The sequence below is a fragment of the Anoplopoma fimbria genome, chromosome 9 (genome assembly GCF_027596085.1).
Source record: "Anoplopoma fimbria isolate UVic2021 breed Golden Eagle Sablefish chromosome 9, Afim_UVic_2022, whole genome shotgun sequence".
Taxonomy (NCBI): Eukaryota; Metazoa; Chordata; class Actinopteri; order Perciformes; family Anoplopomatidae; genus Anoplopoma; species Anoplopoma fimbria.
In genome coordinates, this window is record NC_072457.1 from 27,167,146 (window position 1) to 27,184,674 (window position 17,529).

At 42.3% G+C, this 17,529-nt stretch overlaps 3 protein-coding genes across 10 annotated transcripts; all 3 read left to right on the top strand.

Moving 5' to 3' along the window:
- The first annotated feature begins 1,133 nt into the window (after positions 1-1,133).
- On the top strand, positions 1,134-7,730 carry tmc8 (transmembrane channel-like 8). Its single transcript, XM_054604481.1, has 16 exons — positions 1,134-1,457; positions 2,134-2,395; positions 2,821-2,969; positions 3,092-3,226; positions 3,318-3,370; positions 3,449-3,588; positions 3,698-3,845; positions 4,802-4,966; positions 5,046-5,197; positions 5,280-5,352; positions 5,450-5,559; positions 5,727-5,913; positions 6,296-6,453; positions 6,668-6,811; positions 7,045-7,123; positions 7,301-7,730. Exons 1-16 carry the CDS (start codon positions 1,415-1,417, stop codon positions 7,415-7,417), a joined length of 2,115 nt encoding a protein of 704 aa, XP_054460456.1. The 5' UTR covers positions 1,134-1,414; the 3' UTR covers positions 7,418-7,730.
- A 95-nt stretch (positions 7,731-7,825) lies between these two features.
- LOC129095882 (Fc receptor-like protein 5) lies at positions 7,826-11,659 on the top strand. 7 transcript variants are annotated; one of them, XM_054604483.1, is made up of 11 exons: positions 7,826-7,951; positions 8,048-8,074; positions 8,287-8,565; positions 8,695-8,991; positions 9,114-9,386; positions 9,497-9,829; positions 10,429-10,488; positions 10,572-10,682; positions 10,845-10,869; positions 10,960-11,050; positions 11,423-11,659. In XM_054604483.1, the coding sequence occupies exons 1-10, from the start codon at positions 7,918-7,920 to the stop codon at positions 11,042-11,044; spliced, it is 1,524 nt and encodes a 507-aa protein (XP_054460458.1). In that variant the 5' UTR covers positions 7,826-7,917; the 3' UTR covers positions 11,045-11,050; positions 11,423-11,659. The 7 variants fall into 7 exon arrangements, with proteins under 7 accessions (XP_054460458.1, XP_054460457.1, XP_054460459.1 ...); XM_054604482.1 differs by having other exon boundaries at positions 10,960-11,659; XM_054604484.1 differs by having other exon boundaries at positions 10,429-10,482; positions 10,960-11,659.
- A 263-nt stretch (positions 11,660-11,922) lies between these two features.
- si:dkey-93h22.7 (Fc receptor-like protein 5) lies at positions 11,923-17,489 on the top strand. Of its 2 annotated transcripts, none has more exons than XM_054603637.1 (13): positions 11,923-12,050; positions 12,145-12,171; positions 12,280-12,406; positions 12,487-12,662; positions 13,429-13,615; positions 14,438-14,541; positions 14,640-14,927; positions 15,032-15,337; positions 15,429-15,530; positions 15,617-15,644; positions 16,306-16,351; positions 16,477-16,542; positions 17,403-17,489. In XM_054603637.1, the coding sequence occupies exons 1-13, from the start codon at positions 12,020-12,022 to the stop codon at positions 17,427-17,429; spliced, it is 1,515 nt and encodes a 504-aa protein (XP_054459612.1). In that variant the 5' UTR covers positions 11,923-12,019; the 3' UTR covers positions 17,430-17,489. The 2 variants fall into 2 exon arrangements, with proteins under 2 accessions (XP_054459612.1, XP_054459613.1); XM_054603638.1 differs by having other exon boundaries at positions 11,929-12,050; positions 16,477-16,525; positions 17,403-17,488.
- The last annotated feature ends 40 nt before the right edge of the window (positions 17,490-17,529 follow it).

Genomic DNA, 17,529 nt, shown 5'->3' on the forward strand with positions numbered 1-17,529 from the left:
GCACTTGGCCTACTTGCAACTTTAAATCATATTACAAAGTGACTCACCTGCCCATACCTAACCACACCTAGGCCATATCTTAAAAAAGCATCGAGTAGCCCGTGTGAGTTTGTTTGCATGACCTGCCAGATCTTAGAAATTCATTTTACTTTACTTTCAATAAAAGGCCACAACTGAATGTGCTTGTACACTCTGTCTGTACAACTGTCAAAGTAGGAAAAGCACGAGTGTGAATTAAAAATTAATGATTCTCTGAATTCCACTTAGCTGCTTCAGTTAAAAGATAATGATGTTTTGTATGGGGCCTCACTGTCTCACTGTTGAGGCTCACTGGAATAGAGCCATCTTTAATGTAATAATTTACAATAATGCTGTTCCAGTGAAAAAGGCCTTTACCCATCCATAACTCATCTGCTACATGGGCACCATCATGTTTCACCTACAAAGGGACATTCTTTTTTACATTTTAAGTAAAGCCTGATGTGTCTATGTGTTCTGCGTGGTGACAGTGTGAGAACTTTGTCTGGTCTAGAGTTGAATGTCTCAACATAATTGAAACTGTGCATGTCGAAAAGGCTGTTAAGAAATGACACCCTTGCTCATGTTTCCTTGTAAATGGTACCGACTGGAAGCCTCAAATGTCTTTGTGGTGTGAGTGGGTGGAAAAAGCTTCTCTGCTACATCACCATTAAAACGTTGGTTTCCAGATGATGAAACACGGTCGAGAGTGGCTCATGTCAGTTCACATGCTCACAAGCACATGAAGAGGATGAGCAGTTGATTACTCACCTGGAAATTTGACTTGGTTGGCTTTACACACCTTAAGGCTATACCTACTAATGGTGGAAGATAACATTAAATATTCAAATTCATAGATTAATTTGAAACCCAATGTTGATTTTGTGGATTTTACAGAAAAAGTCACCTGAAAACATAAATGCACTGTAAATCATGCGACAATTGGCTACTTGAACAGTTGCAAATCAAATGAAACTAAACCTCAGTCTGGTGTGAATGGGTGGGTATTTCTTCTTATGTTATGAAATGATTTGGGATATTTTCAGCCACCAATGCAACGCCTAACTCTGCATCCTGTCATGTGATTTCCTGTAAGCTGTCAAATTCATACACAGTCTATGTGGACACATTTGACATCTGTTCCACCTGCCAGAAAGTGAGCCGTACCATCAGGACTGTAGGAACAACACTAACTCCAGATCAGCCGCTAAGGGGTCTTCACTTCAGTGGGACGTTGATGTCGGGTGCAAACCAGGATGTTTAGATGCAAATGCGGAAGTAACTTGAGTTGCAGCTTTGGTGGAGGTGTTTGTCGACTTGTGTTTTATATGAAGCGAGAAGATTGCTTTTTGAAGATTTGTTATTAAGGAGGACGTTTAGGGACGGGGAGTTTAAAATGGAGGAGCACAATGCTGTCAACTTAATGAGACTCCTGTCAGGTAACAGAAACAGTTTACAAAAGTGTGCTTTTCTGTTTGCCATGTATATGTGTGTGTGTGTGTGTGTGTGTGTGTGTGTGTGTGTGTGTGTGTGTGTGTGTGTGTGTGTGTGTGTGTGTGTGTGTGTGTGTGTGTGTGTGTGTGTGTGTGTGTGTGTGTGTTTGTGTGTGTGTGTTTCATTGAGGTGTAACATGATCTATGTATTCAAAACCATAGGCTTACAAGACACTACTGATTACATATAGAGGTAAAAGAAAAACCAAAAAGGAAAGCATGCAAATGGATATGCATATGGCTCTCCGTCCAGATGTTTAAAACCAAAGCGTAAATAAGTAAAGACTAAACAAATTAAAATACAGGTGTTGGGTATTGAATGATTCTTTTTCAAGCATAAATGTCAAACATTTCCTGGTTCCAACTTTCAGACGGAAATATTTCTCTGTTTAAATTATTGTAAATGGATATTTTGGGGTTTTGCACTGTGGATCAGACATTTGAGAATGAGACCTTGGGCCTTTTTCACTACTTTCTAACTTAAATAAAGAAAATAATCTGCAGATCGACTATTAAAGCAAGCGTTACCCTGGTTGCAACCTGTAACAAAAAAAAAGCACTAAGTAAAACCTCTTGTAAGTAAACATGAACTGTAATCTACATTCATGTGATCTCACCACAGATGACAGCACTCGTTCCACCTTGTCGTCGGACTCCTGTGAGTACTATCAGACAGAGATATTTGATCTGCTGCCCAGCATCCAGGCCAGCCGGCCCCAGCAGGACAGAGCGGGTCTCTGGGAAGCCTGCGAGGCCCACCAGGGTGGCCCAGAAGCTGGGGAGAGGATCAGCCATGGCCATCTGTCCAGAGGACCCAAAGACAAGACATCAACACAGCCGCTCAGGAACCTGGTCATGTGTATTCAGGGGAAGAGAGGCGCCAGGTGGGAGAGGTTATTCTAATATGTCTCAGTAAATTACTTTTTGTAGCCATTTTTTCCTGGCTAATCGGACCTTGGGTGGGGTCATTACAGGCCTGGGTGGCCTTTTTGGTTATGGACCGGTTGTATATTTAGGTTCTGGAGTCGCAATTGTTTATGTCCAATGATCTTGCTGGCCTGAGTCAGCTTGTTTCTGTGACATGTAGTCACACTGGAAAAATAACCCACAATGACGTCATCAGGGTAACTTTAGAAAGCTCCTCCAGAGCCACAGAAGACGATATACAACTGTCCCTTTAAATAGGTTCAAATATTAGTCAGGAAGAGTTTGTTCATCTCCTTTTTTTATGTTATTTCCATGCTCAGGGTTTAAAATGTTTAAAAAAAAAAAGGCATTCATGAAATATCATATTTACTCTGCTTATTAGGGAAAGGAGGAAGATGCAAATCAGCAATATTGGCTTTTGGGAGTCCTGGAGGCGGAGCCAGAGCATCAACACGAAGAGGGTTTGGGTGCAAATGGGAGGAGTTCTATCAAGCCTGTTGCCATGGCATCACACTCTCCACACCATTGAAGGTAAGAGAGGACTGATTATTTTACAGATTATAAGGACTTTTTTGCAACCTGTTAGCTTAACATGACTAGATGATTTCATCTAAACGTAATTCAAAATTCTAACCCTCACTGATCTGTTTCAGGCAGGTTTGGAGTTGGCGTGAAGGCCTACTTTGTATTCCTGAGATATCTGGTGTACTTAAATCTGCTTCACTGTGTTCTTGTCGGGGGTTTCATTCTGGGGCCTACAACATTTTATGGCAGGAGCAACAGCAGTGGTGAGTCACCTGTATTGAAAGTACATCAACCACAACTCAATGAAGACTCTACTGCAAAAACACTGCTGTGTTGTTCTCTGTGATGTTACAGAGCTGTTGAAGTTTGGAGGCAATGACTCGGTTTTGGATTTCTTCCTGGGATCGGTAAGGTTTTGTTTGCTTGTGTGTGTGTTCTGTATGTTTTGTATATCTTTCATATAATATACCTTCTCCTTTCTACAGGGCTACGTGGATCGTTCTCCGGTCTTCTTTGGTTTCTATACTCGTGGTTCCCTGAATTTGCAGTGCTTCAATACACCTCTGCTGTACCTTGCTGGGATACTCACCATCCTCTTCCTCAGTTTCATCATGGTGGTCCGGAGGTCAGTCAGGAAAAACAACTGCAAAAGAAATCTACAAATCGTTTCAATATCAATTTTTCCTCACAGCATAAAGGAAGTTCTGTATTAAATCTGTAAACTTCTCTGACAGAACGACGGTCGGCTACAAGCACACTTGGATGCTCGGGAAGCGTTACAGTATGAACATGAGCTACAAGATCTTTTGTGGTTGGGACTTTACCATCCAGGACCCTGCTGCTGCCACTCTCAAACAAAGCTTCATCAGGAACGATCTCAAGGTGAAGGGATGCACACACAGTACCAACATGAATGATGGCGCTCCTCTAGTTTACCATGGTCACTGACCAAATGCTGGTTAAACAGTGTTCTCTCGCACCTATTGCCCACTCTGGCTGTTTCCCTTAGTGCTTATAATGTTGGGTCTAACAGGCCGGTCAATGGTGGTCAATTGAGACGTCCTGCCTCACCCAATCAATCATATACAAACTATTCAGTGAATCTTCATGCACGTTAAGGAGGCATCTGAATGTTTCTCCACTCACCTATTCAGTTTTTTTCTTTAATATGTCACCTGTTTTTTTAATTCTCATGTTTTGAATCAAGTCTTCATGAACAAAGTTACATCTTGCAACTCTACAGCTTTATTTACAGCAAATGTTTTATTTGCATTAACAATGACTAATGCACACACACTCCTGACTATATAGACACAAGGTGGTAAATGTCAGTGAAAATGGGTTTCACATGCGTGATGCCTGGTTTAGAAATCACTGGTTGAAAGTTTCTAACCTCTTTACAGAACCAGCTCAAAAGTTAAATAAGAATGTACAAAATTGATTGTAAAGAGAAACAAATACACTGCTCCTATCATCAAGCATTTTCTCTGGGCTTCTGCCATTGAGGAAAAGTTTACACACTTCCCCAACGCATGTCCTACTTTCTAGTTCTACATATTATCTATGTTTTTCTTAAAGGTGTGCACTATATGTATATATTATATGTATATATAATGTAACTAGACTGTTTGATTCTAGTTTTAGTCTATGTGTGTGTGTGTGTGTGTGTGTGTGTGTGTGTGTGTGTGTGTGTGTGTGTGTGTGTGTGTGTGTGTGTGTGTGTGTGTGTGTGTGTGTGTGTGTGTGTGTGCTGCAGTTCTAATATTTTGATCGAGTTAAAACACTGTAAATGCTCACAGTTGAGAGGTTTCCCCGTATGTCTTTCTGTTCGTCCTCAGCTGTTCGTGGAGGAGCAGAATTTCTCTCGGCGTGAGGCTGACAGGACTCTTGGACAGAGGGTTCGTCTCTACCTGCTTAGGTTCATCCTGAACCTTCTTGTTCTGTTTCTCCTGGGTGGAGCCTTCTACCTCATCTACTTCGCCACCATAAGCTCACAGTCAAAGGTGAGATTTGGATTCTGGTTTTGTCACAGTGTGTCCTGGATTTGGTGAACAGATGTTCACATCTGACTGTGTTTCTCAGATTGGTCACTACTGGCTGGTCAGCCTGGTCCTCGAGTATCTCCCTCCAATGACCATCACCCTCGTCAACCTGGTCCTCCCTCACATGTTCCGCAAGATCTCATCTTTTGAGGACTACTCTTTCACCATGCAGGTCAATGCCACCCTTGTGAGGTACGGTGCACAGGGAGATAAACCCAGGACACACACACACAAACACACACATCTGCACTGGTTCACCCTGTCCTTTCTTCAGGAGCATCTTCTTGAAGCTGGCCTCACTGGGGATCTACATATTTTTCATCTTCACAACAAGAAAGTGTCAGCAAGTGAGTTTAGAGTGAGATTTATGTTTCAAGGTCCTGTAGGCTTATTATTTTTTAAGTGTGTTCTTTATCCATTTTTAATTGTGTATTTATTTTACAGTGTCCTTCACACTGCAGGGAGAACATTTTTGGCAGAGAGATGTACAAGCTGTGTATCTTCAACTTCCTCGCCTCTTTCTGCAACGCCTTTCTCTTGGACTACCCCAGGAAGTGGGTTTGATGGAGATCAGCAGTCTCTTTCTCTCTTAGTCGGCGTTGTGGTTTGAATGTAGAGATCAACGCGTTTGGAATAGTTTGGCCGATCTAGGGAAGAATGAAGCTCAGTTAGTACGTTGTCAAGATTCATGAATGCAAAGTATCTTTCCTCTGACTGACAGGCTGCTGCAGGAGAAGTACCCCTCGTCCTTGCTGGCTCGGTTGTCAGGGAAACAGCGCTTCCTGATCCCTTTCAAAGTGTTGGATCTGGTCTACAGTCAGACAGTGTCCTGGATGGGAGTCTACTACTGCCCTCTACTGCCTCTGATAGGAACGGTCACACTGATGGCCACCTTCTACATCCAAAAGGTTATCTGAGACATGAGAGTTATGGACCATCTAAACTATCACTGTCGATCCCTCTTTGTGTCAAGTCTTTATGCCAAGCTAAACTAAATATTTCCCGGCTCGAGCTTCATATCTAACGTACAGTTATGTGAGTGGTATCTTAGCAAGGTTTCCAAATGTCAAACTCTTCTTTCAAGTAATCTATACATTAGTCACATTCTAGAGCTTTGCGTCTGACTTGAAATGGTTTGGAAGTTGAATAGCTTTATAGTACAGTTTTTTGTAAAATGTTCTATTTTTCTGCCTATGAGGAAGAGTTGTGACCAAGAAGCACTCTTGGCCACCAACTGTATATGACAATTTCAAACAATGTCCATGTCCTTCTCTCTAACACTGTCTTCAGTTCACGGTCCTGCGGTGCTCTGTGCCAGAGCAGAGGATGTTTCGAGGCTCCAGCTCCTCCGTTTTATTCCACTTCATGTTGCTGGTCGGACTCGTCATGGCTGCGACCACACTGGGCTTCAACCTCTACCAGCAAGAAGTCAGCCCCGACAAATACATGTACTTTTTTTAACTCTAATTTTGTCTTACTTTCTTACATACTGTCAACATTTAAAAGTATGTTTTTTTAATGCGCCCTTTTTGTTTCTTTAGTTTTTTAATTGCTTATATAAAAACATATTTTCCCTGTTAGCACTAGAAGAAAACATCCCATTGATATTTTACTTTTCTCTACAGCTTATTTCCCCAATTTGTTCCTCCTGTTTCTACCAAGGTCCTCCTGTGGTCCATTTGGAAATGGAGAAACTGTGTTTAACGTGACAGGAGTGTGTTTGGACAGCCTGCCCAGCCCGGCACAGACCACACTCCGCTACCTGGCCTCTGAGGCGTTCGCCCTGCCGTTCATACTAGCTGAGATGTAAGTATGCAACAGGTTTATGCAAACACTGGCTCTGTAATTGTAGTGTGACAAGAATTTCCAGTTTGAAGGAAAAACAAGTAAAATCTACTTTAAGAGCAGAACAAGAAGCACTGAGTGTACAGCTGCCAACATGTTGTGTAGAAGTAATGATCTTCAATGGATACAAGCTGGTTTAAGAATAGATATAGCATGCTTTCTTCTGATCTGCTGGTCTTGATTCTGCTCCTTAGTATAATCTTGACCTCGTATTTGTCACGGGTACGAGCCAATCAGAAGGCCATAGAGAGACTGAAAGACATGCTGGTTATGGTAAGTCACATGTCATCAAACACTTACATACTTACAAATCAGACACAGAAAGAAGATGTTTGACATACTGAAGTTGATTTGGTTGTTGCAAGTGAATAATTTACATGTCTGTTGGTGTGTTACTCTTTTCTGGTGTGCATGCCGTGCCTATAACTTTGAATGTGTTTTCCCTCACAGAGCAGCTCAGATAAGCGTTTCCTGGTTAAACAGCATGCAACGATGCTCAGACGTCAAAGGAAACCCCACAGGGTCTGTTCTGCAGCATTTGAAGAGGACACCCCTCTCAACCACTAGAAAGACCCCCCCCTGTCTGAACATAAAAAGAAAAACAGACTGTTCCAGATACATGATATACAAAGATAAGAAAAGCAGTTGTGTTCTCTTTTTTTTTTTTTCATCATTTTTTATGGTTCTGGTGTGACTGCAAAACTATGTTTTAACTTTTTTTTCAGTAAATTACAAATTGATGCATATGAATGTAGTTTTATCAACATGTATACAATGTTCATAGTATTAAGTTGTGTTCTAAAATTTCACTTTACCTGAATTCAATGATCTGTGAGTGATTTTCAAATATCCTGCTCATTAAACCTTTGCGGTTTGTGCGTCTTTAAGCTTTGTGTGTCTTGCTTAAAATAAAACCAAACATGCAGCCTAATATGTTATCTACTTGCAACACGTGTGTAACACCCCTAGCTTTTACGCAAACATAAGGTTCCGCACACACACATACACACACACATGCGTACACTGAACAGAGTTATGGAGACACCACGTCAAAGATAAATGCTATTATGAAAAATCTACAAACTTTGCTGCCAATTTTGGGTGAGTTATCGAACAAAATTTAAAATGGCAACATGAATAAATAATTTTATTGATTCATTTATATTCTTACTACAATGTGTTGTTGATTTTTTTCAGCTGTGGCAAGTTTCTTCATCAGGATAAGTAAGTTTGTTAAAGTGGAGCTAAGTAAGGTCTGGTGCTCAGCTGACTGAGAGATCTTTAGTTGGTTCAGAACTTTTCAGATATTATTCTTTGATCTCAAAACCTGAAATAAAAGAAATAGTGGCTGTACCTGCTCATACTCTCTTTAAAACTTGTTATTGGTAAATTTCAGGGCTCCACCTAAACTCCCACTGCTCCATGTCTCTCTTCAGGTGGATCGATCTCCCTTCGCCTGGTGATGACTGGCCCTGACATGGCCTACCTCGGCTCGAGGGTGGCTTTCCGCTGTTTTGCGCCTGACTCCTCTCTGCCAGTCACCTATGAGCTGATGAGGGGCGGCATCCCAATCAACACAGTGGCTGATCTCCAAGGGGACCAAGTGGCGTCTTTTAACCTGAAGGTCGCTGCTATGTCAGAGGGTTCGTACCACTGCAAGGCTACGACACAAGGAAGCACAGGAGTCAGCAGCAGCATCAAGCTGACTGTAGTCAGTGAGTGACAGACACAGAGAAAGCTTTCATCCAGTTAGAGCTTTAATAACAGGCTTATTTTACTGGAAACACTCTCAAACTTCACCTCCATCTCTCCTCCCCAAACACCCATCATTCTTTAACCTCTAGCTCCAGCATCAAACACCAGAGTGACTTCTGAACCCTTCCCCCCAGTCACATACGAGGGGTCACGCATCGTGCTGAGCTGCAGCGTCGCAAAGGGCTCCCACCTTTTCTACTCCTGGTTTTTCAACAAGAAGGAAGTGACATCTTTAACCTCTCCCCTGCTTCTCCTCACTGGGAACAAGCTAGTGATGGAGGAGGTGACTCCAGAGCATGCTGGGTACTATTCTTGCATGGCTTGGTCTAGGGTGCAGGACACCAGGAGGTTTTCCAGCAGTTCAGAGGTCAAGGTGACAGTCAAAGGTGTGTGCCAAAAAAAAAAAGAAACACCTGCCTGAAGTATTTGTTAGATGTGTTTCACTTTACCCTAACATGTACTGTATCATCCCTGTCCTCATCTTCTCCCCTCTGTTTTACTCCACCAGTCCACGTTTCAAAACCAAGAATCTCTTTCTTCATCTCCAAAGAGGGAGCCAGTCCCCATGGCAACATGACCTGCTGGTCAACAAGAGGGAGTCCACCGGTCAACATCTCTCTTTTAGTAGATGACAAAGAAGTTGAATCTGTCACAGCTGCTGAATCCCTCATTGCCTGGTTCCCCGTCGCCATGGTACCCGGGCAGGACATGGGCGTTGCTCGGTGTCGAGTGAAGACTGAGGTGCAGGAGTTGATGAGTGAGCCTGTGACTCTGGAAATGGGTATGAACTACACCAACATGTGTAGCAAATATGTCTGTCTGTGATTGCCGACCTGTCTTTCTGTTCTTCATTAATCTTTCTGTTGTTCTCCTCTACCCTCGTTCTTTCAGTGCCAGTCGGAGGTGATGTGAAGGTGGAGGTTGAATATCTCTACAGCGCTGACTCCAAACTGGTCGCTGCCAAGCTGAGCTGCCAAATCAGCAAAGGAACTTTCCCTTACGTCTCTTGGCTCTTGAACAACTCTGGCCTTCCCTCTGACACACATCTGGACTTCATTATTCCGCCCGTCCAGTATCATGGTGCCCTAACCGACTGTAGACGAACCCTCGTTCTGGCCAAGCTTGGCCCAGAGGAGTCTGGGTATTACCGCTGCAGGGCCAGGGACAGCTACAATGAGTCCGGGCCCTGGGTGGAGAGCGAAGCCGTGCTGGTCCGAGTCACAGGTGAAAACATCGAGATGTCTGTACAGTAAATAAGCTACAGTCAGCTGTAGGTTAGCTTAGCTTAGCATTAAGACTGGAAACAAGGAGAAAAGCTAACCTGGTCCTGTCCTAAGGTCACCACATCTCCCTACCAAACACTTCTAAAGCTCACTAGCTAACACGTTTGTATAATCAATACAAACACCAAGAATAGAAACAAAATGCCCTTTTACGGGGGTTATGCCTATCTGTGTCATGTCGGTTGCAGTGACGTACTAGAGTTGAGATGTCACTGTGAGGCTGCTTTATTTTTGTTATTTACTGTACGCATCAATTAATCACCTAGCCAAATTCTTTGTGTGTGAGCCTTAAAGGTGCTAGTAGCTGGAGCTTGTTACTTTTGGACAGAGCCAGCTGTTTACCTGTTTTCCACTGTTTATGCTAAGCTAAGCTAACCAGCAGCTGTCTCGAGCTTCATATTTACGGTACAGATGATACTGAGTGTTGTAAATCTTATAGTGCATCGTTACATTTCCCATGTGCCCTTTCATAAATGTCCTCCTTGTGTGGGGTGTCTGCGCTCTTTAGTGTACCACATCACACTTTTTACTCTTGATCAGACAGGATCCTTAACTTGATGCTACCAGCAACATCCTCCACTGAACCACCACCAAGTAAAAGCACATATGGTATATTTGAATGCCTTAAATGCTGCCTCTACAGGACTAAATACTTCAGTGGCCTTGTCCCTTCTCTTCCACAGAGGTTTTCCTGAACACCATGGAGGTCCTTACCATAGCGTTCTGCTGCTTCCTTTTTCTGACTATGGCAGTGGGCGGAGGCTGTGTGTACAAGATGATTGACCACAAGCAAGGTGTGTGTGTGTGTGTGTGTGTGTGTGTGTGTGTGTGTGTGTGTGTGTGTGTGTGTGTGTGTGTGTCTATTTATGTGTGACAGAGAAATCAATCCACTGGAAATGTGAGACTGAATCTGTATTAATTGCTCTTATTGTCTCCACCTCTCATTTCTTTCACAGCTCATATCCACGTAGCAACAACAAAGTAAGCTTTGTCTTTATGGACCTCAGAAAGTTTATTGTTCTGTAACTCAAATCAACCTGTTCAACCAATGTTTCTGCCTTCCTATCCCAGCTCTGATGCACTTCCTCTCTCTTCACCCACATGGCAGTCAGGAAGCGAACAGGACGATGCTTCGTCTACAGACTTTAATGTTTAGAATCAGGTATACAGGCGTGCACAACACCTCATATAAACACAATGATTTAGAATCAGTGACATGTGACATACTGTCCAGTAATGCTTTACTTTACAGATCCCTCAGTGTCATATAATTTATGAAAAGGAAATGATATGTTATTGTAAAGTTGCTGGGAAAGACTATGTAATTTGGTTTGAAAACGCTTTATTTAAAAGGTTTGCATTTTTCAAAAAATGTTGTGGAAAGAACTCATAGCCAATCAGTGCAAATAAACTTTATTAATCATTTCTGTATGCTGCTGGAATGAAGTGAATGTTTAGTTTTTATTAATATGAGGAAAACAATTTGACCCATATATAGACATTGTGTCTGTTCTCTCTGATCTCTCTGATCTAGACCACAGTATGACACAGGAGGAACCTGCACCTCTCGTCATTTCTATCACCTTTTCATGCAAATTGATCAAAATCTGCAGCTATATTGTGCTGTTCTGCAGGTACTGCAATAATGACTTTTCCTGAGCTGCCAAGTTGCTTATAACAAACTGGTAGAGCATTTAACTAAAAGAGAGAGATTATGTTCAAAGCAGAACTACTGTTTATCATGTGTTTGAAAATAAAAAAAGAAATTTTTAGCTGACGTTTTTCTTGTTGGTCTTTTTTTTCATGAAATTAACGAAATAAGTGATGCATGTGATACACCTTCACTTCCTCACAAATCCTCTGACTTATATTGTTTCGATATTTACATTTTTCTAAATATGACACACTTCTGAGTAAATGACTTGATCTTGTGATGTTATGAGGGAGGGCACTGCAGGGAGGGGTTAGTGTATCACTATCAGCTATTTGCACGTTTCTAAGTGCGTGTGTGTGTGCACTTTTTTCACCAGCATTGCCCCAACCCCCTCTTTCAAAACCGTCAAAACTCCTGCATTACATGGCATAATTCATATTTGGAGTATATAGTTGTAATAAAGACTGCTCTTCAAGAATGTTTGCTTCCCTCTTTGTGGTCATACTGGGTAAGCTCCTCAACACAAACTGCACTGCAGTACACTTAGTATTTCACAATATGAAACTCTTGTTAACTTTTTGAGCTCTCCTTCCTCTCAACAGGGTTGTGCTTCTGTAGCAAGCAGAGCAGTAAGTCAGTTCTTTTTTTAATGTGTGTTAGTACATGTTTAGGCAATTTTGTAGCTCTTGATTCTTTCTGTTGAGTGTTTGTTCATTTTTTTTTGTTTTTTATGATAGGCCAGTCGGTTCTGGGGCGTCCAGAACTTAGGGGCCCTTCGGAAGTTTTGGTGAGAGAAGTTGTAGAATTTCAGTGTGAACTGAAAATCTACCCAGAGAATGAAACAATCCTGCTGCAGTTATTTAAGTGAGTGTTTGTTTCACATTAAATCTAACCACTGCATTAAGTCATGATAGAAAATCCCTCTAATTATGACCCTTTTCTAGGGAGGGTAACCGTGACAAGTTGTTGGGCGAATACTCCTCCCTGAACGGGGAGGTTGCAATCATGCCCGTGGTAATCAAACCATTCCATGAGGGCAACCTGGAGTGTGTGGCCAAGGCTCAGAACAACTCTAAGATAGAGCCCACTGTCAGCTACACACACTACCTGAAGGTTGTTGGTGAGTCTCTTTATTACCATGCATTGTATGTCATATGTGCATGGCTTCCCTGTAACAGTAACATCGAGCATTATGGGCATTTATGTTAGTAAAGGCCTAACACAGTGAGAAAAAAAACCATTTCTCAAAGGGCATGTTTCTGTAATGTGATATTTTCTTAAGCTTGGGCATAGTGTCTGTGTTACATGTATAGTTATTTCACTGCTTTTGCTGTAAACTGCTTCTGGGCCAAATCTCTCTTGACAAACCAGATTTTAATCCCAATGAGACTTTTACCTGGTTAAATAAAGAAATGAACAAAACAAAATATTCCTAAAATATTAAAACAGCATTGTGGAAATGTAATGCAGGCCACCTTCATTACATGCACTGATACGTTACACCCCCCCCCCCCCCCCCCCCATTGTTTGGTTCAATCAAGAAAACCATCATGTTTCGATAACTGAAACCAAAACAGTGCTATAAAGATGTTCATGTTATATGATTCATGATTCTGGGACAGTCAGGGGATAACCAAAGTCAGTAGGATTCATCCTCTGGGGAACATGAATATCTGTACAAATCTTTTATATATCCAATAGTTGTTGGGATACTCAGAAAGGTCCAAAGTGGGGAACAACCACAACAACAATAACATTGCCATCCAAACAACATTAATCATATTTGGACACCATAAGGTTTTTTACCTCCCTCAGCTCCGGTCAGAATTCTCGTTGGTTTTAAATAAGACCAGGATCTGAGTCTGTTTACTGTGTCTGTCCTGCAGAGCCAGTGAAGGGTGCAGAGGTGGTCTTTCAATCAGATTCAGTGGACCTCTTTGAGGGGCAGACACTGGAGCTACACTGTCAACTCACTGCTGGAAATCATGTCTCTTACAAGTGGCTGCTGAACGGTCAACTCGTCCCTCAGTCACCTCGCCACTATGCCGCAAATGGCAATCTCTTCGTCTACAGGTCAGTGGAATGCCAATGAGATTTTACTACATGGTTGCCGTGGTGTTTTGAGCAGCTGAATGTACTGATGCAAACATAAAACTGGGGCCCTATACGTGGTTGCTAAGGGGTTGGTGGGGTGTTGCTAGGTGGTTGCCATTGTGATTCTAGCTGGCAGGGAGTACTGCATGAATGATAGAGAATACAGTGTATAAATAACAGTCACAGAGTAGTAGTAGTAGTAGTAGTAGTAGTAGTAGTAAAGTAGGGATAACTTATAAGTTATCCGTCTAATGTATAGAGCTAGAGCTAATGCTTCTCCCTGTTGTCTTTACTTTTGTTAAGATATCGCTGTCAGAAAATCACAATATCTGATACTTGGAATTAGTCTGAAGCAGATGTGAGTTTTTTTCCCCCCTTAGCTGTAAGTAATTATGTTTTAAATAAACTAAATGCCGCATAAGAGGCTATTATTTAGTTTAGCATAAAAACTGGACACAGCTAGCTACCTTGGCCATAAATATAAGCTCACTAATTAACATGTATCTTTGCTTTATCCGTAGACAAACAGAGAGAATTGTAACCCTGAAAAAACAAAAAGTGTGGTTTGAAATGAAAAGACGCTCTAATTATAAAACAGACATAAAATAGTCAAATTGCTGGAAAGTGTTGGAACTTTTGATTCAGCAAGTTCCTGTGTTCTATGACTCATTTTCCTCATCAAACATCTGTTCAACACTGTCTGAGAGAGAAGTCATTTGTCATGGAGGCCAGCCACTGGGCATGCTGTTTCTAACTGAAGGAGTCATAAGTTATTGACGGGATGATCTGTGTCGTCCTCAGCACTACTTCTCAAGACAGCGGATCCTATATGTGCGTCGCCACCAACCACTTCAACAAAACAAACATCTTCACCTCCAATAGCTCTGACGTGATCACAGTCAAAGGTCAGCTGCCATGAATATAAACTCTCAGGTTCAAAGTTTATAGATGTGAAAAGGTTTCATTGAACTACATTACATTATTCTAAATCTTACTCCCTCAGACCTGGTGTCAATCCCTAACATCTCCCTCACCGTGATAAAGGTAACATCTCCCCTCACCGATTCCGACAACTATTCTGCCGAGGTCACCTGTCAGTCTTCAAAAGGGACTCCGCCTATCATCTTTTCACTGTACAACGGGACAGAATTGTTTGCCAATGTAAGAGCTGAAGAGAGAACCACAACATTTAAGGTTCCACTGGTCTTGGGCCAGCACTTGGGTTGGCTCCAGTGCCAGGCAGAGAATGGAGACCGGATCGAATTCAGTCAAAGGATTCCCCTCGAAGTTGGTATGTGAATTGTTTGAAACTGCTGACTAAACACTGTGGTCCACACTGCTATCTTTTAATGTTTGTCCATAATGTCTCTTGCTGATCCGTAACGTCTCCAACAGTCCCGGTTGGTGGGCCTGTGATGATGCATTACGACTATGACATTGGAGAAAACTACGCCGTGATCGGCCTGAGGTTCTACTGCGAGGCGGCCAAGGGATCTCTCCCTCGGTACCAGTGGTTCCTCAACAAAACCCTCCTACATGACAGAGGAAGCTTTTACTACGTGGTCAACAAGCCTCCGGAACAGTCCATACTCCTGCTGTCTGTAGGGAGGAGCAGCGCTGGAACGTACCACTGTGAAGTGTCAGACAGCTTTGACAACATCACCGCCATAACCAGCAACCGGCTGTATTTGGATAAAGAAGGTACAGTTTAGCCACTGATTGAGTCAGGTAAAACATCCTTGAGACAGGTGAGAGCTGGTTTCATCTCATCTTCTTCTTCCTGCTCCTCCAGTTCTGAATCGTCTCCCCAACTTGGTGGTGGCAGTTGTCTTTGGGTGCTTTACATTCCTGGTTGTCCTGGTCTCTATTTGTTGCTGTGTTGGAGCAATATTCAGTAAGTTTCGGAGTCCTGTTGCAATTCTGTGTAACTGCCTCCTCATTGCTACTGCAAATTCATCTCTTTCTTTCCTCTTGTTGCAGGGCGAAGGCAGTATGGAGAGAAGTCTATGTGAGTTATTTCTCTGTTTAATTCTGAAACCTTAAAAAAATGATGCCCACATTTCACAGTTACTTCCTCTTGTTAAGAGAGCTGTGCTACTTAATCCTCAGTGAGTTTTCCTTCTTTCTTCTACTGAGGAAGAATAAGATGTTGACAGTTCATCCACCACTTGCAAATAAAGAGGAAAAAATGGCCAATGCCATGTGAAAAAGTGCTCAATGGTGTGTTCCACAAAACCAGCGCAGCAGCTTTAATGCAAAGGTCAAAAACATCACAGATAATGTAGAATCCAGTTCATTTACATTCTTGTTTGTTCATGGTCACACATGAATTAATGATCATTTATCTTTTTACATGATTATGTAAATTCTAAATCCCCGGACAAATACTCAATTCATCTTGCTTTTTTGAAATGTTATCATGTGTTTTTTTGCCAGAAGAAGTGAAATTGAAATAGTAAAAGTCAAAGGAAAACTCTGAATCAGCCTTAAACAAATCATGTTTAATTTGGGTGTGTGAACTGGGAACTAGGGGATGTACACTCCCATTCACAATCCAAAAACAACACTGGGCCTATATTACATTCATTGTATGCTATGGCACTGTATGGATGTTTACAACTGCACCTTTAATAAACTTATAATGTGACAACTTTAACTTCTCCTCTTAGGTTGAGCCTGGAGATGAAGGGAATATCTGCATATAAGGGCGAGCTGGTTTGTCAATCTTTCTGTCTCTCCACCGTTCATCTATTCTTACATGAGCCACTTTCACTATCTCACACAATTTGATTTCCACTGAACCGTGACACAGCGCGCTCTCTCTCTCTCTCTGCTCACAGGATTTGTCAGAGTACAACGAAGATGCTGAAATTGTGAATATGGCCAGAGGTGATGCATTTGATCAGGTTAGAACTAAAACAATTAATCATGACCCCTGGAGCTTGTCCAGAAAGCTGCAGCACGTCTGGTGTTCAATCGCCCCAAGTTCTTTCACACAACTTCCCTTCTCCGTTCTCTACACTGGCTCCCTGTAAGAGCTCGCATCCAGTTTAAGACTCTGGTGCTAGCCTACAGGGCAGTGAAAGGAACAGCTCCTTCCTATCTCCAGGCCTTGGTCAAGCCCTACACCCCCGCCCGACCACTTCGCTCTGCGGCCTCGGGGCGACTGGTTGCCCCGTCGCTCAGAGGTCCCTGCGGCCGATCCACCCGGTCACAGCTTTTTTCTGTCCTGGCCCCTCAGTGGTGGAATGAACTCCCCACTGACGTCAGGACAGCAGAGTCGCTGCCCATCTTCAGGCGCAGGCTGAAAACCCACCTCTTCAAGAAGTACTACCCTGAGCCTTCCTCGTAGCACTTATTGCATTCGTATTAGTTGTTGCACTTACTGTATTAGTATCAGTTCGCTGCACTTATTGAATTTGTATTTGTTTACTGCACTTATCCTATTCGTAGTAGTTTGTAGCACTTATTATATTCGTATTAGTCTGTTGCAATTATTGTTTTCGTAGTAATTTGCCTCTGCACTATACTTTTGCTCTGGTTTATGCTTTAAGATGCTTGTTTAAGAAAGGAGATGCACTTATGACTTCTGGTGACTAGTAGTTCTCTTGAATACCTATGTTGAATACACTTCCTGTAAGTCGCTTTGGATAAAAGCGTCTGCTAAATGACTGTAATGTAATGTAATGTAATATAATGAAATCAATCAACCAGTGAGCCGGTTAATCTAACAAGCAAGCAGTCAAACTCTGTCCTCTCTCTTCAGGCATCTCAAGTCTCTTCTGATGAATGAATTGTGCAAGAGAAGAAGACTCTGGAGGATGAACCATCTGAGCGACTCTGAGCTTTCAAACTGTTTAAACGCAGGCTGATGTGGTTGAATAAACATCTTA

Excerpts from the sequence above, each read along its gene's own strand:
- tmc8 (XM_054604481.1), top strand. The coding sequence starts at position 1,415 with ATGGAGGAGCACAATGCTGTCAACTTAATGAGACTCCTGTCAG. Across the intron at positions 2,396-2,820 it reads CAGGGGAAGAGAGGCGCCAG|GGAAAGGAGGAAGATGCAAA; the intron begins GTGGGAGAGGTT and ends TCTGCTTATTAG. Across the intron at positions 6,812-7,044 it reads CCGTTCATACTAGCTGAGAT|TATAATCTTGACCTCGTATT; the intron begins GTAAGTATGCAA and ends TCTGCTCCTTAG.
- LOC129095882 (XM_054604482.1), top strand. The coding sequence starts at position 7,918 with ATGAAAAATCTACAAACTTTGCTGCCAATTTTGG. Across the intron at positions 7,952-8,047 it reads AACTTTGCTGCCAATTTTGG|CTGTGGCAAGTTTCTTCATC; the intron begins GTGAGTTATCGA and ends GATTTTTTTCAG. Across the intron at positions 8,566-8,694 it reads CATCAAGCTGACTGTAGTCA|CTCCAGCATCAAACACCAGA; the intron begins GTGAGTGACAGA and ends TTTAACCTCTAG.
- si:dkey-93h22.7 (XM_054603637.1), top strand. The coding sequence starts at position 12,020 with ATGTTTGCTTCCCTCTTTGTGGTCATACTGG. Across the intron at positions 12,663-13,428 it reads ACACTACCTGAAGGTTGTTG|AGCCAGTGAAGGGTGCAGAG; the intron begins GTGAGTCTCTTT and ends TCTGTCCTGCAG. Across the intron at positions 16,352-16,476 it reads CTGCATATAAGGGCGAGCTG|GATTTGTCAGAGTACAACGA; the intron begins GTTTGTCAATCT and ends CTCTGCTCACAG.